Consider the following 14,514-nt stretch of genomic DNA (forward strand, 5'->3'; position numbering starts at 1 on the left):
CCCCCAATATTACACAGTTATATGGCCAGTTAACTATTGTTTAACTACTAATAAGCCTCATTAATAGGTTGCAGGCAAACATCCACATACTGCTACAATAATTCACTGTTGAACATCTACTAGCAATAAAAACTTAGGCACACATTTCAGTCTTTCAAATAAATTGAACAGATACTGCTATTACTTTAACACATGGAGTACTGGTGTAACACTCATTTCATGGTTAAGTTGATGCATTGTTGTTGTTCTAACCAACACAGGTTTCTTGTTTGAAGCTCGGCCGTAGACTGACTGTCTCAGGACCAAAAATTAGGCCCTTATATATCATCATAATAAGAGGCACTGAAACTACACATTGTTTGATGTTTAATTACCGAAATTACAATTAAAACTCAACTCATTAAATTAACTAAACACATCGAAAAATTGCGCCTTTTTAACAGTTTTTTCTACTACAAGAGTTAGGCCGAATTATTTGTTTAAATGATGAAATTAGCAGATATAGTTATGCAGACAATACTTTTGACAAAACTGGTAATTACTTTGGACTTAATTAAGGGCTGGTTTTGCTAACATGTTCTCGAATAGAGCCAAATCTCTTTTATGAAAATGCACATCATTCTCATGTATGTTAATGGTAATTTGTTGAGGGAAAAAAATGAATTTTAAGCAGGCAAATGGCAAAACAAGAGGGGAAGTAAGAATATCTCAGGGTGCTTAATCACAAGTCAAATAAGCGATTGAAAATTAAAAAGGAAAGCTTTAAGCATATAATGACATGAAAGTATTCTGACGAAGAGCAGATGGTTACGGCACTGCACCTGGGAACATGGATCTCGTGAACAGCAAAGCTAGTAAGGTGTTTGTGTGCTACTGTTGTAAGCATCTATAGTAAATGGTTGAATGGCATTGAAACCGCAACTAACTCATTGCAGAACATGGGGGTCAGAGGTTTGTCCGCTCTGTAAAGCAAAATAGGAGGTAATCACTGTCAGATCTGACGATATACTGTAGTAAAATATTGGTGCAGATACAAATGTTCAGAGAACACCATTTGGTGCTCATTGTTGAAGATTGGGATCTGCAGCAAGGGACCCCTACATGTTCCCATGTTAACACTATCATTCATTATGGTAGCACTTAGCATGGGATCATTGAGACTGGAAAGCGGATCAATGGAAACACGTTGTGTGGTCGGATGACTCATGTTTTTTCATTACACCAGGGCAACGGTCATGTCTAGATATGCCATCATCCAAGCCACTTCCAATAGAAACTGTGGCAGTTATAAAATGCACCGTCAGCAGCTGTGTACTACAAGAACACTATTGCAAATGACATGCATCCCTCCATGCTTTATGGCTTCCGTGACAGTGATAGCACCTTCCAGCAGAATAACTGTCAGTCTCGCATGGCCAGAATCATCCAACAGTGGTTTGAGGAGCATAGTAGTGAACTCATGTTGGTACCATGGCCACCAAATTTGCCTGGTATGAACATGTTGGAATAATATGCGATCCTATTGCACTCCAGTTCTGCCTACCACAAACAATATATCTGTATTTTACGAGAATTGTGTGACCTATACACAGACATCTGTTGCCATATTCCTTCAGAAACCTACAATACTTTGCAGAATGACTGGGGTATTGTATTCTTAAGGTAGACCTACACACTATGAAGTAGATGGCCACATGTTTTGATTCATCGGTTCACAATGTAATAAGCAAGCGCGAATACGTAGCGAAGTATTACACTGTCGTATTCACTCATTTTTTGAATTATGGACTTTTTACTACAATGTTAATAAAGGAAACAAATATCTCTTTTCCCCACAATCCATCTAGTGGTTTTCCTTCCCTAATACTCTACTCCACTTCTTTCATGCGATTGGCATTCACCTCTAAGCACTTTTCCTAACATTACACTAGCTTCTTCACAGTCTCTGCATAGAAGTCCTCCAACTGGGAACTCAATCAGTTGACAATGGAGAGCTCGACTTTGTCATCTTCAAACCATTGTCGAGTCATTGTTTCAAGTGCAAGAAGTAGTAATCATTATAAGGTACACAATGGTCAAAAAGTTCCCAACAGCAATGGGCACTCTTTTCTTAGTAAAGGCAGTGTCATATGAATGAGCACTGTCATGGGGTAGTACTGTTCCAGACAACAGTTTTTCATATCATCAATTTTGCATGACACATTTCATCTTGGTGAGGACTGTTGTAAACTTCAGCTTGGACCTCACTCTCTGATATCAACCAAAAGAATGTCCTATTTGCCCCAGAAATGACAGCCACCAGTTTTCAGCTCTAGCAAAAAATTTTAAAAATGGATTAAAAACAGTCCTGACCACAAGAAAATATTTATTTGCAATGTTTACCAGTTTTTATCAGAATGTAACCATCTTCAGACCATTTACACCATCATGTTATAAATAGTCTGAAGATGGTTACATTCTGATCGAAACAAGTAACGATTGCAAATAAGTATTTTACTGCGATCATAACTGTTTTTAACCAGACTCGTTTTTCTCCACAAGAAATTATCAAGCAATAAAACTGAAAGTTTTTATTTTATCAGTTTTGGGAAAGTTGAATGGCACAAAAGTATTGACTGTTAATTTCATTTTGTGTTGGTGTACAATATCCACATCTCTTGCGTATAAAAATGTTATATTGTTATATAAATTTTCTCCACCTTGTCAGTAGTGATCCAAATACACGCCTTTGTATCTTGGTGATAGTGAGTAAGCTTTTCAATCTCCTTTGCATACAATTTGTTACATCCAAGCTTTCATGTCAATCATGTAAATAGTAGTGTATCCAGCATCAAGCAATTAATCAGCCAGAGCAATTGTCAATCAGATCGCTGTTCTTGGTCACTTGATACATAATTTCATCAGTCCGGATACCAGGCCTATCATTCAGTTCTTCATCAAACACATTTTGTATGACCGCTTTTAAATTTTCTATACCATTGTCTAACCTTGCTTTCAGTCATTAGTTTGGGCCTGTAAACTAGGTACAACTCTCGATGAGTTTGAAACACTGTAGATCCTTTTGCACATAAAAGTCAAATTTCAGTGCGCAATTCACAACTGGTGGGAGCAACGGTTTTTCTAAGTAATTGTTGTTTCGTTTCACTATCTATAAAACAAATAGACCGAATCAAAAGAACAACTCTTAATGCTTTGTAAATTATCAATAGATCATGCTACTTTCAAACAACATTCTTGTGAGCTGGCAACATTTAAATATATGCAAATGTCCCTTGATTTTCAAATACACTTTCAATTATACAAAATGTTAAGAAATTGGCTGCACTTTGCAACCTTGTAGCAAACGTGATTACTGTCATCTTCATTATTTTTCACAATATGTTGTTTGTTAGGTTTGATGTTGACTCCCTGCTCCTTCTGTTGCTTAGGACTAGTCTTAGTGATTCTGATGAATTTTTAACTATATTCACAGAAAGTGCACTTTTAAGCATTATTGTCTTTACTGTATCTGGAAGTAGGTGCAAAACTTCACAGTGTTGTTCAAAGGACAGCAGTTACAGCAGAGCCGACCTCCCTTTTTTACTGTTCATTTATAACTGTTTTGTGTGTTCCTGTCCCTTCACTTTTCCAGTCTTATTAGTGTTGGATGTTGGAGCTGACATCAAATAAGAGACTTGAACTTTTTCTTGCTTGGCATATACGTTAATGAGGATGAGTCAGAAAAACAATCCTGTAAGTTTTGAACATAGTTTCAGTAGTGTGCTGTTTGACAGTCACATCTATTTAACATCTAGGCATAATGTTGCAAACTGATGCGAAATGGAATGAACATACGTGGTCGGTTGTAGGAGAGGCAAATGGTCAACTTTAGTTTATTGGGAGATTCAAATGTAGTTCATCTATGAAGGGGAACCTGTCCACAAAAGTTGTGCAACATCTTCTCAAGTACTGAGTGTTCGGTATCTACACAAGCTCATAGTAAAAGAAAAGAAGACACTGAAGCAATGAAGAAATATGCTACTAATTTTGTCACTGGCTGATTCAATTAACATGTGAATATAAAAAGTATCATGAACAATTTTTTCAATACAAGCACGATCAATGCGCACCAAGCACCAGTCATCAGCAAGCATTCATTCAGTAAGATCGAGGTTTTGGTGGAACCCTGTTGAGTGACTCCAAGCAAGCACAAAATACAGCAAATGACTGAACAGCGATACACCACCAAATTTTGTTTTGGACTGTATAGAGATGGTGGCCATAATTTTCCAAGTGTTCAATAGCAAAATCATGTCAAACTGTAGTTTCTAAGTGGCACAAGCTCTCAAAGATGGTTGAAACAGTGTGGAGGACGAGTCCTGCTAACCATAACTGACTTTGCAAAGTTAACTTGCACCCTAACCTAAGGCATAGACATTTATTTCAGTCCAGTATAGTTTCAAGAAAACTAGAGCATGCAACTGACAGTGGCCAGGAGCAAGTTACCAACAGCCCTTACTCGTGCTTATCTCAAAACAATTTTGACATTCAACACTCCTCTTCTTGCAACTGAAAATACAGGTACTTTTAGATTAGAAAACTTTGCAGTAGCATTGTGTCCAGAATTCGTGATGTTTTTTCTCAATCTGCCAGCCAACATCACAAACTGCTAAATAGGAATACAGATAGAATTTGTACATATCTGAATGCTACCTGGCCAACAGCTAAATAATATGTATAAATATCAAACTATATTTCATCATTTAATAATGATATAGGTAGTAATTAACTACTATAAAGTAGTAGCATTAGTATCTTTGGTGATTAATAAACAGTTTCTCACAATTTTTGTTCTGCAAGAAATTATACTTCCTTTTACCTGCCCATGAAACAATTAAGAGCTCCGATCTTGTCAGCAGACCTACAACTGAACAACGGGTAACAAGAAGTATTAGCTTTTAGGAGATGAGTGGGAGTGACTACAATTATTCAGAGATTAAATAGGAAAATGACACAAGGATGGGCCAAATTAACAATAAAATTAACAAAAAGATATATTTCTGTTGATATAAAAAATTTATTTTTAAATAATAAACCATTTCTCCCCACAGCTTTTAATCTTATACAATAATTAGATTGCTTCCAAGATTCAAATTTTTCAGTGCATCTAATCACAAATGGCAAGAACAATGCTTTCAGTGAAGAGATGATTGATCAGAGAGCAGTGACTTACAATGTGAACATACAATTTCACTGAGAGTTTTTTCCTCTAGGCAGTTTACATCACAGTACTATATTTGTGATACATCATCAGATGTGTTCTTAATGGAAATGTGAAAAAAAACATGCCAAATAAATACATGCACATAAATAAGAAGAATGTCATGGATTCCGTTGTAATGCAGTGGCTACTGAATATGAATAAAGAACTCTAAATACTCTATAAATATGCTGTAGACTGTTGAAATATGGAGAAAATTACCACTCAAATACTGATGTTTAACATTACATTTTATAAATTCAATGAAATAACAAAATAAAAACATTACACAACCATTTTCTATAAAATTTGTAAAGAAACGCTATCATAGAGAGCACAAAGGCAATGCTGGTGACTGATTTAAGACACTTGAATTGGAGTCGGCAGTCAGTTAAAATGACTCACTGAAAGTCAATAATAAATGTAATATTTTCAAAAAATAATACTGTTACTAATACACAGGGTTTGGGCACCGGTATATAAATCGTTTAGAATATGTAACCAATCATTACACAATATGCATGAGTATTTTCAATGACTATACAAAAGATATGAACTTTTTTATACTTAATAAAATGTAATAAGAATGTCTCAGCACACTATGGTGTGATATATGGGCACAAATGCACAATGCATTTTCAAGTTCTTCATAAACTATTAAATCGATCCAGAGAAAACTGCGATAACAGAAACTATAGCGGTCAGTTTTATTATTTGGCAACAAAATCTCAAAAATTGACAAATGTCCAGAGTTCACAAAATCTGGTGCAAATATAAAATGTGCACTGGTAAGGACCATCAATGATTAGTAAAAAAAAATTTATATCACAAAGAGCTGCCTCCAAGAAGCAATGCACATTATCATAATACAAGCAAGCAATGTCAAATATGTCACACACAGAAACCTTTGCTACAATAAATTGTTTGAACTGAATTAGGATTTCCTCATACGAACATGAATAAGAACTTTTATCAAAAAAAGGGGGATAAGAAGGAAGTTATCACAATTATACAGTGTTGAGACAAGCAAAAATATGAATTTAGCAAATACAACAGTCATGGCTCAAGTAAATGAATACATACTACAAGTCATAAAACAAACAATTCAAACATTATATACTAATGAACAGGAGCAAACAAAGCAGTGGTACCAGAAGAATGAGATACCTCAAAGGCGAAATTAAAATAAACTAAGATTTTCATAATTTGGAACACAAACATTTCGGTTGGGTGCACAAACAATCTAACTAAAGGTATAATAGTTTGAAAGTGGTTGGCAGGATTGGTGGGGGTAAATGAGTCTGACAGACAGTGTCCTCAGTACAAATTTTTATAAAACCACAAGGTCACAGGATGTATAATTATCTTTTGGACTAGCACAATTCCCCCCTTAATTTTAATGAGATTCTTCAACCACTTCTTCCCCATTCCAGTTTTTCACACACAGGTCAAGAAAGTTGGAGGCTTCGGATTAAAACTAAAACTACTCAGTTCTCACAAGGTGGCACAGTATGACATAAAATAATATATATTCATTAACTCCCAAAATATGGAGTATATGAAAAAAAAGAACCCCAAGTTCCATCTTAGGTATCCTTCCACCTTTCATATCCGTCAGTCCATTGTTTGCTGTAACGTTTTGATTGTTCCCATCATTATTCAATCCCAATAGTTCTGTAACAAACATAAACGGAGATAATATCATTATGGCACCAAATCTCTTATCAAATACTGATGAAGCCTGAATTCAGTTTTCTAAGCTTCCAGTCAGTTCCATCTCACGAGAATATTATCAGTGACAGGTACTGTACTACTTCCATTTGTTACTTGTCTGTCAACAAAATTTTGAATCTATGTAACCCTCCAAAAATATTTGCTCTACAACATAAATTTTCTTTCAAATGACAAAATATTTACAATTAAACCAATAATTACATTCTGTTCCAGTTATGTCCACACAGTTATTAACATCTCAAGTAAGCAAATCTTTCATATTTCAGAAATATTGATGCACTACCTTATATCTTGTATGTCATGAACACCAACAGAAGTTAAATCTTACAAGTGTAAAGATGCATAACGATATACTTAAGTACTGAGAAGAGAGTTAAGGGGGGAAGGAGAAGGCAAAGTTAACTTAATTAAATCTCTTCCTGTCCCAAATATTTTTTTCTACCCTATAATCTCTTCACGAAATCGCAGAATCATTTTTGGGTATCACTGTATAAAGAATATTGTCAGAGTAAACAATAGCATCACACGATCCAATCCCTAAACCTGAGCATTAATTTCTGTGGAATGCCAACATCTGTTCAATACCTGCCACAAAAAAATACTACAGGCCCTGTTTATAAACCAGGGAAGAATATGGGAAAACAAAGGAAAATGAATTATCAAAATGTTTGTAGTGTGCAGAGCAGACACCAATCTTTCATAGATGTCAAAGAAAACAAGATGAAATGGAAAAAAATTAAGTAGATATAGCATTAAGAAATAACAGCTGAAAACAGCATTTATTTCCTAGACCCTTATGTTTAAGTGTGTCACAGACTGATAAATACTGCTATTTAAATGTCTAGGAATAAAATCACCCCATCTATGAAAGAGTATCTGTTTTCAAAGTACATTTTTGCAGTAGTGCAAATAAAAGCCACAGAAATGTTTGATACATTTAGTGCTTTCCAGCTTAACAGTTTCATTTTCTGTAGCCAAATAGCAGAAAAGATGAGGAGCCAGGACTAGCAAAGGAAGTGCAACAATCTGGAGATGATAAAATTTACATGCATTAGGTTAGAGTTTAAACTGAGCAACAGAAGACACTCAAAATGCTGATTTTTAACAATCAATTATTTTAAAGCTTTACTTGCTGCAAATCATACTGTAATGTTTATTTATTACGATATTTGTAAATAACAGATTTCAGCTATCTGTTGTCCTTTTTAACTTTTTATTGGCAGATCTAGATTTCAGCTAGAAACTAGCCATTCTCAATGCACTATAATTTTTGATCAATGCATGTAATGCCTGTTGGTCAGGCTTGAGTAGTATTCAATGAACTGTGGATGGAGCCCGACCAACAGGCATTCATGCACTGATCAAAAATTATACTGCATTGAGAATGGCTAGTTTCTAGCTGAAATATATTATTTACAAGTCAATATAACAGTTGCTGAGTGCAACAGCCTTCTGAATGGCAGGTAACCTGATATTACGGTATTGCTACAGATGTAAATAGGGTGACAAATAAGAAGCATGATGGCAGAATTTTACAGCAGAGTGGGAGCAGAAGATCTTAATCAGTGAAAGCTACTTTACTGGATCCCCTTACGAATGATACAGAAAATGAGATTTTATGCTTAACCACAGGAAAAGGAACATATTCCCAATTAAATCAGACCTACTGAGATGCCTGAATAAGTGAGCCAAATTTGTCTGATCCTCAAACCGGATATCAGATACTCTACATGCGTCAACCACTTCATTTGTTTTAGCTACCTAAAAGTTTTCAAAACTTTTGAAATACACAACACATTATTTAATGGCAGTACTAGGATAAAAATCAAACATTTCTGTGTTCATTTGCACTAGGGCTTCAAATTATTGTGATAAGCTTCTTTGTCTTTTTTATAATATCTCTGATTTCATTACAAAATAATGTACATTGTGTCTTGCCTAACTTCCATTACAGCATGTTATTACTTGTTAAGCTGCCTACAGTTGTTACATATGTATTACAAGTGAAAAATATCAATCTGTAAGCAAAACTGGTATTTAACATGCAATAACATAAGCTAGGCTTTTTCTGTGAACATGAGTATTTATATTAATAAGCACATTAGTTTATTTCTATTTCTCTCAAATTGAGCCATAAAAAGGAAGAAAAGTCTTCTTTTTTTTTTACATTGTTAAGTGCCACAATTTCAGTATTAAGTAATATAAAAATACTCATCAGTCAAACCACTATGGTAATGTATGTCTATGTTAATACTTTACCATCAACAACAATGTTAAAAAAGAGATTCATTAAATATACTGTGTATAAAAAGCTCATAAAACAAATAATCTCACTCAAATCACACATCATATCTGGGTAAAAAGAACTTTTCTATATAAGTCACAGCAATTATCAATGAATGCTGCTGGAAAAATTCAAATGTACGAACTGCAGAAAAGATAAATATTCCTAATGTCACTAATGCAATACAAATGAAAACTGCTTGGAATCAAACTTTGTCATATTTTCTATCTAACCTCATTCACTCACTCTCTCTATCTCATTTTTACCCTGGAGAAAGTAATGTCTTCTTTAGTGACAAATTAGGGGAAAAATAATAATAATAATAAATAAAATGTAACTAAAGCACTTCATAAATGCTTGTAACAAAATAACGTATTTAGCCTGTGTACATACATTCACAGAAAACAAAGCCCAACAACAAATATTGTTCGCTGCTGTGACTTACATCATAAAACAATTCACATCTACGATGAGTCAAGAGATATAAAAAATAAATTTAAGAAATTAAATTAATAGAAGTGACTCAAACACTCACTTCATGTCAAAACTATAAAAACTGTGTACAGCCACCAGCACAATTAAGTTTGGACGGCAAGGCAAACTGAACAGCAAAACTGAAATATGTTTACTATTTCTAAAATCTGCATTTCTACGAGGGTCAAGCTTAAAATGTAACAATAACAAGCAAGGAGCCTCAAATGCTGGTGGCAATGTTGTAATGAACCCAACTCCAACAGCCCAAGAATTTGAGATTACTTTCATTATGTGCAAAACAACAGTATGCATTAAATGCAGACCTGGGAAAAAAACCTTCTGTCATAAGCCAAATGAAAATGTTACAAAATTCTTAATTTCACTTTTTTAAATAAGAATCTAACTCATGTTTGCACAAGATAAATAGTCTGATTACTCTTGAGCTCCATTTTTTAAAAATTATTGGTAGCACAAGTGTAATACAACTAGTGTGTTAATATCTCAAGAACTTTTGGCTGTTTTAGATGGGTACATAGTCCAAATGTAAATGTCTTCGATATCCTATGTTACAAAATAACAGATCATTATGTTACAAATAATACTTATAAAAAGTAAAATTAATTAGAATAAATAATAATCTACTAATTGCCCAATAAAATCGACAGCATGTTACAAATTTTTGCTTGCAGAACTATTGGCCAATGTTCTTTTGAGCCACTTTGTCAACATAACCAAATTAGAAAGGATAGCAAGGGCATAGCTAAATTACAGTAATTAACAACATACAGAACCATGTACTGAGAGACAGATGGAATACACAATGTTTAATCAAATGTAATTCCAATATCAACAGCTAAAAATCAAATCTATAAAGAATTTCTCTTCACTACTTATGCCTGCAATTCTCATCTTCACACACACACACACACACACACACACACACACACACACACACACACAAATAAAAAAAGGAGAAAGACTAAAAAACAATCTTACATTTGATGGCAGTCAGCACTAATGTAACATATCTTAGATGATTATTGCTGTCATTAAATATCCTCACTTGTAGTTGTGACTCAGGAGTCAATAAATACTACTTTCTTAAACAGTTACAATGTAAACAATGACCCATATTGCAGAGCAGGCAACAGTTAACAATGTGCAATGGCTAGCATTTTTTATAAAAATGCTCATCAAGCCAATAGCACATAATATTTTAAAATGAAAATATTTAGAAAATATATATGTGGTTTGTTACAATAAGACTTGGTGTTAGACAATGTTGACACATACAGCAACCCCTACCTATCTTTCATACTCCACAAAAATACTGCAAATTTTATTAGTACAATTAAATTCACACAATTATCTTGCTTTGGGAACAGCCATGGCATTACAATAATGGCAGCTGTGGCAACAAAATTCACTGTCCAACTTGCTGCACACTTTACCACTTGAAACAAAGCCATTTTTACAGTTTCCACTTAGAATAAGAGGATACAACTGTAACACAGGGAAGACAGACTTCAAAAGCAACAGCTATGTAATCTTACACAGTATTTGTGCACTGTTATGAAATCCACAAACTTTAACCATCCAAAACAGCAAAATATTTTTGAAAATTAGATGAATGCAGATTTTACATCAAATACAGATTATGCACCCACCTAATCCCTATCAACCCAGCTTCATTCTGCACAGGCACTTTTAAATTCAAATTTTACTTCTTACAATATGACAGTTTTGCTCTACAGTAATGCATAACAAATATTCTTCAAATACTTTTGAAAACAGTTTGTCTTTGATGTACAGTATTTTATCCATGAAAGATTTTTACTTTGAAACCACAGTTAAAATGTTGCTATAAGCACTGCAAATCTGTCTGTCTTGTTACTTCCAGAATAATGTCACAGAGGGTTTGTTAAGGTGCTGCTAGCACATTTGTAGGATTTACTGAGACACAAGTATTTTCTGGAGTCAGTGAAATGGTTGCAGAAATAAGTACATCTGACAACTGGCCTTGCGATTAACAAAATGGTTTCTGTTATATTTCAACGATAAATGTCCTCAATAGCATCATCAAAACACTTTTGAACAACTAATGTGACAGGATAAAACCAAACATCTGCTGATTTTCCAAATTATAAAATGACAGCAAGGAATTATTTATGGAGTCCAATTTATTTGTTTTCAAAAGTGTATCAACAGGTGAGGTGAATAAATGAATTTCAAGGAATTAGATAATAGAATTCACAAATATGGGATTTCAGGTTAAAATTTTTCACATTTTACTGCAGTTTTAGTTTCTGTAGTAGAAATTAAGAAAAAATGTGAAAACAACATTTTTGCACACAAACATTGTCCTCTCACATTTGCACTGGCCCTATCTTAGTCAGTACTCAGCAGTACCAGCACTGTTGTTTACTGTTTATCTTCACCCATAAAACCTGGAAAGAAATGCACATGCTGCTCATATTGAGCTTTTGTATATTTTTGTTGTCACATTTCAACATGACAGCTTTGTCTTCAGTAGGATACTTAGCTTTTTGAAAAATAACAGTTGGGCACCTTCCTGGATGTTGAGCTTGTAGGTGATAGAAAACATTACTGGTGATTTCTCTGTTGTAGAACGATTTTCTCACAGAATGAAACTGATCATGCAGGACAAAGGAAACTTGTCATAATCCTTCAGATTTGTGCTCTTTGTTAAGCAACAGAAAATTCTTTCACTCCAGTTATTTAAATTTCATATAAGTGTGAGAAAATCGTGGTTTCAATACTGAAATATATGAATGTCATATCATTACCAAATATGATGAAATTGTTTAAAAAGTTATAACACATTTGTAGAGCATAATTATTACTGTTATGGATCGTTATTTAAAATAGGATAATTGATCTCTTACAACATCTGCATATTCCAAAGCCATTTTCTTTAATTTTGTATGTGCCAGTGCATATTGTGTATTACTCTTGAAGCAACAGAACCTGAGTTTATCCCTGTGTTACAGTGACTTTCTGTTCGATTATCAATCAGCTAAGCTGGTTGCCACCAAATTAAGGGGGAGGTCAGAAAGGTCATTTTCACCTGACCTATCATGTTCCTCAGATTCATTGTCGGAGCCCCCAGCAGTTGCAGAATCTTGCTCCGACTTGATGACTGACAACGAAGCAGGACCATGTGGAGGATGTCCCTGCGAATGTGGAGGAAGTCCTGGCGCCGCCTGCAGCGCCAACATTAGATGCGGTTGTATTTGTCGACGTAAAGCTGCCAGCATGTCTGCTGGCTCCTCTGTAGCTATATTTCCATTGGCTGCTTCTGCAAAACATTATATTTCACAGAAAAATACTAATACAATTCAACTAGAGACTAATAAAGCAACAACAATTTCCAAATTTTAATATGAGGTAACACACACACACACACACACACACACACACACACACACACACACACACACACACGGAGAGAGAGAGAGAGAGAGAGAGAGAGAGAGAGAGAGAGAGAGAGAGAGAGAGAGAGAGAGAACAGTGGATAGTTATACACTATCCACAGTTAACAATATTCTGTTACTGTCCAATCAAAACAACATTCTGTTACTGTCCAATCCCAGACAGAGTGATGGAGAAATGGATACCCACATCCCCCTACACTTTTATCTTATTCTCATGGTCCCTACAAGAGAGACAGACAACAGAACTGTTGGTTGCCACTCCCACAGGGTTTCAACAGAGGCTTGTCTTTCTTCAAAAACTGTTTATCAAATTACTCTTCTGACTATTTTAAACAGGCTGTACAGACTTGTTAAGACCCTAGCAGTGCAATTCTGAAGTCATTGGTATACTTTCATGTGCATACTCTAAATACTGGGGCACTCCAGAATAATTCATTAAAAATCTAGGATGCAGTTTTCTTTACAGAGGCACATCACTTTCCAGAATTCTCCCCAAAAAATCTAAGTCTTCCAGTTGCCTTCACTGTATTGGTTTCATGTATTATTCCTCCCATTTCACATTCCTTCTTAGCTGTTTGGGCAACACTCAGTATTAAGAGTGTGCATAAATCTATATTTGAGATAGATCAGCCTTAAATGTAACTAGAACACATGTTCCCCAACCATACTATCACTATTGGAGAAGATTTTAGTCACCCAAAAACCATTGAGATAGTTGCAATTAATTAGTGGTGGGTACGGCAAAAAAAGGAAAAAAAAGAAAAAGAAAAAAAAGAAGAAGGGTGGAATGTTTACTTTTAAAACTACTTAAAGCAGATAGTTTGGCAGCCAACTCATAACAGAAACATATTACTTCTACAGGAACAAATATACCTGATTTCTTTGAGGACATCCACAATGAAACTGGTATCAGTGACCATGAGGTAGTTGCAGCAACAATGATTATGACTGAATGGAGCCTCCGTTAAGAAAGAGCAACTTACACAATAGGTACAAAACAAAGCATAGGTCGACAGATAAATAAATGCTAAATGAAACATGTTCAGCTATCATAAGGCCTTCAATAACTACTGCAGCAGGATCTTTTAACAGATCTCTCTGACTGAAGTCAGTCCCTATTTTAACACCAATATAATACAGATCCCTAAAATAAAGAACTGCATCCAGTAGATGGAAGAATGCATAGGTTACCTTTGTCTACAAAAATGGAAGTAGAATGATCCTCAAAACTACTATTCAGTACCATTGATATACATCTGTTGTAGAATCACAGAACAACTTCTGATCTCAAACAACAAACTGAACTGGTCTCTGCCATGGCAAACCTG

The 14,514-nt window shown here is 34.7% G+C and overlaps 1 protein-coding gene across 3 annotated transcripts in view; it reads right to left on the bottom strand.

Moving 5' to 3' along the window:
• Positions 1-5,032: 5,032 nt before the first annotated feature.
• The window catches only part of LOC126335212 (uncharacterized), a 91,569-nt gene continuing 82,087 nt past the window's right edge, over positions 5,033-14,514 (bottom strand). For all 3 annotated transcript variants that reach the window (XM_049998230.1, XM_049998229.1, XM_049998228.1), the window contains exon 7: positions 5,033-13,050. In XM_049998230.1, coding sequence (XP_049854187.1) covers positions 12,761-13,050 — 290 coding nt within the window. In that variant the 3' untranslated portion in view covers positions 5,033-12,760. The remainder of the gene's footprint in view (positions 13,051-14,514) is intronic.

This window comes from Schistocerca gregaria, chromosome 2, assembly GCF_023897955.1.
Source record: "Schistocerca gregaria isolate iqSchGreg1 chromosome 2, iqSchGreg1.2, whole genome shotgun sequence".
NCBI classification, from domain to species: domain Eukaryota; kingdom Metazoa; phylum Arthropoda; class Insecta; order Orthoptera; family Acrididae; genus Schistocerca; species Schistocerca gregaria.